Source organism: Herpailurus yagouaroundi, unplaced genomic scaffold (assembly GCF_014898765.1).
Source record: "Herpailurus yagouaroundi ecotype Mexico unplaced genomic scaffold, PumYag 186, whole genome shotgun sequence".
NCBI lineage: Eukaryota > Metazoa > Chordata > Mammalia > Carnivora > Felidae > Herpailurus > Herpailurus yagouaroundi.
In genome coordinates, this window is record NW_024412417.1 from 39,346,020 (window position 1) to 39,351,688 (window position 5,669).

The 5,669-nt window shown below is 54.0% G+C and overlaps 1 protein-coding gene across 1 annotated transcript in view; it reads right to left on the bottom strand.

Annotated features, from left to right (window-relative positions):
* The window catches only part of OC90 (otoconin 90), a 29,719-nt gene that overhangs the window by 21,828 nt on the left and 2,222 nt on the right, over window positions 1–5,669 (bottom strand). The window contains exons 2-3 of the mRNA XM_040494448.1: window positions 1,657–1,722; window positions 300–356 (exon numbers count right to left, since the gene is read on the bottom strand). Of these exons, the coding sequence (XP_040350382.1) occupies window positions 300–356; window positions 1,657–1,722 (123 nt within the window). The remainder of the gene's footprint in view (window positions 1–299; window positions 357–1,656; window positions 1,723–5,669) is intronic.

The following is a 5,669-nucleotide window of genomic DNA, read 5'->3' on the forward strand; positions in this document are numbered from 1 at the left end:
CCCCCCCCCCCCCCCCCCCCCCGCCCTCTGGCCCCGCCGCCCGGGTTGCGGACTGATCAGGACTAACAAAGTCAGGACGATGCAGGCACCTCGCAACCCAGTGACACGCAATGCAATACGAGACACCACTGCTCCTGTCGGAACCCGGATCACACGGTTCAGAGCTTGGCTGGGGCAGCGGGAGCAAGGGAGCCCAGAGAGCAGTGACCAAGGCCCTGGTAACTTCCTTAGATTTCCCACACTCACGCACCCCGTGCCCTGACACCCGGCAGACAGAAGCAGTTTGGCATTTCACTTACCAAAAATGTCGGCCACACTTTCCGCGTTTTTAAATGCCCCTTGGAAGGCTGTGAGATCTAAGTGGAAAGCAGAGGAAACAAGTCGGCAGGCACTTCCCCTGCCCTGCCTCCTCGCCCCGCCCCACCCCTGTGAAGAGTAAGTAAAACCCTTTCTCTTTCTCTAAGGATGGATTTGACCTCGGACTACCTTTCTAGTAATGCGGGTTACCATGGAGATGCCATGGAAGTGTGTTAGTAAAGCAACACGGCCCCTGGAGGGCGAGGTGTATCTGGACGGGCGGGGACCCCGGGTGAACTATAAATACCTAGTGGGGAGTCGTGTGGGGACCCCCTCAGTGTGATGACCCTTGCCACTGAGCATGTCTCTTCTGGGCATCCTGGAAACGGTACCTATGAAATCGTTACTGGAGATACTAATTCTACTAGAGAATAAAGCTTCTAGGCCGGGGCAAGTCCTGTGGGTGCTCTCCGTGAGCCCCATTCCCTTGCATCTGAGCTGCTACCTGGGGGGGCTCCTGGGATCGTGATGCGCAGATCGCCCGGGATGCTCTCGCTGGAGAGAAAGGGCTGTCATGGCCTGCTGCCACACGGGGTTTCCCGGCCTTGTTCCCATCAAATGCCAAGCATGCGCTGTGAGTCTATACATCTGTTACAAGTTCTCCCCGGACTGGGCATCGCCCTTGGCCGGGGGGTTATGGCATTTGGAGAGGGGCCAGATTGTCATTTGGGTCTGGGTGGGACTGATCGCTTTGCTTGCATGGGCTCATGCACAAATAATTTGGTTGACTCAGCTCGCCTCTCTGAAAGGCTGGAAGTGAACCCTGAAGTTGGGGCGAGTGTGGCTGGCTGGTTCGCTATGCATTGTGTTCTTCAGCGGTACCCGGTTTAAGAGCCCACCTGAGAAATCTTTACCCTGTCTCACCAGGAAGACCTCCCCCTGCCAAAAAACCAGTTATGGATCTTCCTTTCTTATAGGTTGAGCCCTGGAATGCATTGTCTTTCTTTCTCTCTTTACCTTGCCTTCTAGGAGTCTCAGAACTCAATCTGAAGCTAAAATACCGTGACCATATTACCCCCATGATCAACCCATTTACTTCCATCTCCTGTCCCCCTTTCAGCTGACCTTTATCTTTTGATGGGAGCTTTAGCGCTCTGTCTCCGAAGAGAGAGCCATGGTGGGTCAGACATGAGGGGAGACAGTTGAGGGAGAGGCTTTTGAGCCCCATCTGAATCACTGTGCCTACAAGAGCCACAGCACTAAGTGGTGTATTTATAGAAAGGGTCATTTTCTCTGCCAGTATCCCAGACAACTTCTTTCCCAGCTAGGTCTCCCAAGAAAAGTTCAAAAAATCCTTACTGATAGTTTTTGAGAGTCCTGGAGGCAGCTCCCGTGGAAGGTGTGGGGTGTCCAGAGGATGGCCCCCTATAATTGAGGAGGACAGCAGTGTTAGCAGGAGCAGTGTCATAACCCACTTGCTGGGAGGGGCAGCCAGCAGGCAAGGGGATGAGGGGACGCAGGTAAAATTCAATTCGATGTATATTTTTCTAGGACCTACTCTATGCTGGGTCTCTGGGGTAGCTGTTGCTGAAAATAAGGTGGCCCTACTGTCTCACATTGGTTGGCCTTAAGAATGGCCTTCTGATGGGCAAAAGACGTGAGTAGACACTTTTCCAAAGAAGACATCCAGATGGCTAGCAGACCCATGGAAAGATGCTCAGCATCGCTCCTCATCAGGGAAATACAAATCAAAACCATGAGGAGATACTCCTCACACCTGTCAGGATGGCTAAAATGAACAACTCAGGCAAAAACAGATGTTGGCGAGGACGCGGAGAAAGAGGATCCCTTTTGCATTGTTGGTGGCAATGCAAGCTGGTGCAGCCACTCTGGAAAACCCTATGGAGGTTCCTCAAAAATTAAAAATAGAACTACCCTATGACCCAGCAATTGCACTACTAGGTATTTACCCAGAAGATACAAAAATGCTGATTCAAAGGGGCACATGCACCCCAATGTTTATAGCAGTGCTATCAACGATAGCCAAAGTATGGAAAGAGCCCAAATGTCTATCAACTGATGGACAGATAAAAAGATGTAGTAAGGACGCCTGGGTGGCTCAGTCAGTTAAGCGTCTGACTTCGGCTCGGGTCATGATCTCGTGGTCCGTGGGTTAGCGCCCCGTGTCGGGCTCTGTGCTGAGAGTCCAGAGCCTGGAACCTGCTTCAGATTCCGTGTCTCCTTCTCTCTCTGCCCCTCCTCCACTGGCACTCTGTCTCTCTTTCTCAAAAGTAAATAAACATTTAAAAAAAAGAAGATATAGTAATATTATATATGTATATATATATATATATACATATATATATATATAATGGAATACTCGGTGATTGAAACATAACAAAATCTTGCCATTTGCAACAATGTGGATGGAACTAGCGTGTATTATGCTAAGCAAAATAAGTCAATCAGAGAAAGTTAAATATCATATGATTTCACTTATATGTGGAATTTAAGAAACAAAACAGATGAACATTGGGGAAGGGAAGGAAAAATAAGGTAAAAAGAGAGGAGGCAAACCAAAAGAGACTCCTAAATACAGAGAATAAACTGAGGGTTGCTGGTGGGGTGGTGTTGGGTGGGGGGTTGGGCTAGATGGGTGATGGCCATTAAGGAGGGCACTTGTTGGGTGGGCACTGGGTGCTATACGTAAGTGATGAATCACTAAATTCTGCTCCTGAAATAAAAAATAAAAGAAAAAAGGAAAAAAAAAAAAAAGAATGGTCTTCTGCCTCAGGATAGAGAGGTTTGGGGACTCATCTGGAAGCTCTTGCTGCATACAAAGCATACCATTTTGATTTAGGTTGCATGTTTGGAGTGCCTTGAGATGAAAAATTGGGGGAAATAAGCACAGGCAAGGAAAGGACCCCACCCCAGGAAGCCTCTAATCCAGGACAGGGCTTTCCCTCTCTATCGGCAAGCAAAATGACCAATGACTGCCAGGGGTCTGTGCACTCCGAGACTCAGCTCCCGACCCTGCATTTATCCACGGTGGAGTCACGGTGAAGGGATGCAAATGTTGAATTGCATGAGCTACTCAGGCAGGGAGCCAGTTGGACTTGGCCTTTTCCCAGCCTTGGCTGTCTCCCCAGGGGCCTGGAATCCTCATTACGAAGCAGGGGTCTACGAGATTCCGGAAGGGTGGGAGCAAAGGCCGTGATAGCAGATGAACTTGGATCTGCAAGATCTGACACCATGAATCAGAGAGGCGCTGTGAAGCCTGGGAAACGTGGCTTACTGGCCGGTGCACCGTGGACGCTCAAATGTCACGGCAGCCATTCGTCATTATTAATAATTACCATTAGTACTGTTATGAGCAACTCCTTCCACTCGCTGCCCCCTTGCCCCTCCACACTAACAAGTGGTTTGCCTTGCTTGGCCCTCACCTTCATCACCGACCTCATCATCGCCCCCGTGGACTTATCCTGGGGACGCAGACATCGTTAGCAGGTGCCTGTCTGCGGGGGAGCAGCCCCCCCAACTACCAACCCCGTGGGCTCGCGCTGGGTCCCTCTGCGGCCAGGCCCTCCGGGGATGGGTTGGCAGGGACGCAGCCTCGCTCCCTGGCTCCTCGCACGACGAACTTCAGCACGATGAGCTCGCCCCAACTCCGGCCTCCCTCCCAGCGGGATGTGCTCTGCGGCTGTGGCCAGGCGCGTCCTCTCCAGTCCTCCGGATTCCTATTCCCACCGAGGGGCATTCCCTCCAGCCCGAGAGCCATGGGCTGTACGAGGACTTGACCCGCGGACAAGGTTCCGACCCGGGGAGACCCAGCACCTCCTTCAGCTCCAGGTGGGTCCTACCGCGGAGCCCACACGATTGCTCTGGCACATTCCACATTTGGTCTAATTGCCTCGGACACGACTTCCCCGGCATGCCAGCCGACGGCTAAGAACATCCGCGGCCCACTTCTGCGGCAACGTAAAGTGCCGCCGGGTCCTCGCTCGCTGGCTCACGGGTACTGCCCCGGTGTTCTGGTGGGTGGAGGTGGTCCGCTCGCGGAGAAGTGCTCCCAAGCGTGCGTGCCCCCCGCCCCCACTCCCAGTCTTCTCAGGGTGTCGACACCCACACATTTCATTAGCAGCTGCAGAAGTCGCCGTGGATCTTCAATTGTGGATCCCAGGGGACATCCCCTCGCCCGCTCCAGAGGGATGGCAGTGGGGGAGACGGGGGGTGGGGGGTCCGAGGGGATGAGGGGGACAACGCTCGGCAGAATAAAACGGATTCTGACTCGGCGAGAGTGCTGTTCGAAGGGAAGGCAGCTGGCATCTGTTCTGTTCCGGAATCTGTTTTGCAGGCATCCCCTCCAGTCCGGCGCTGCGCCCGGGGCCGTGGGGCCCCCTTCGCCGTGGCCGTGTCACGGACACCGAAGCCGAGACCCGTGGAGGGAAGGTCTAGCTTCTTCCGCCCGGACACGTACGGCTTCCCTGGATCTGCCCCTTCCTCACTCTGCCAAACCATCTCCGACTTTGAAGCTGATGCTTCCAGGATGCTTATCGTTTTCCAGACCCCAAACGAATCCTTGCCATCCCGGCTTTGCTTGTGCAGTGCCCTGAGCCTCGGACGCCTGCTCCCCTTTGTGTCACTGGCCCTTACTTTTTCACGTTCTGCCCAGAGTTCCAGAGGGGCTACCCGATCCCCAAACCGGGCTGGGTTAGGGACACCTTCCCTGGCTCCCGTAACGCCGGGACGCCCTTCTCTCGCTACCCTTGTGACCCCGGGTTGCAATGACCTGTGTCCGGGACCGTTGCCTCCACTGAACCAGGGGCTTTCTGAGGGTAAGAACGCTGACAAATGTAAGCGCGGTTCAGCAGATATCTCTGCAGTGAACGAATGAGCAGCCCGTGGTTGAACTATGCCATCAAATGGCCAACTTATCAGCCAGTGAGTGACGGCCCAGTGGAATCATGGAATCCTCCCAAGGACGCACCCACCTCTCCTGTCCTGGATGCTGTCCGAGACCGGCATCCTGGTTGCAGTCCTGCCATCCCCCAGGTGTTTCCTCCAAGGACGTCTGCAGTCCGGGCATCCGTTTCCCAGACGACCCAGACCAAGGCACCACTCCCGCCTCTTTGAGACTAGGCGTGCGGGCGGAGGCCTCAAGCACAGACGGGGGCGCCTGGGTGGCTCAGTCGATTAAGCGCCCGACTCTTTGTTTTGGCTCAGGTCGTGATCCCATGGTTCGTGAGTTCGAGCCCCAAGTCAAGCTCTATGCTGTCAGGGCAGAGCCTGCTTGTGATTCTCTCCCTCCCTCCCTCTTTGCCCCTCCCCTGCTCGTGCTCTCTCTCTCTCCCTCTCTCAAAATAAACAAACTT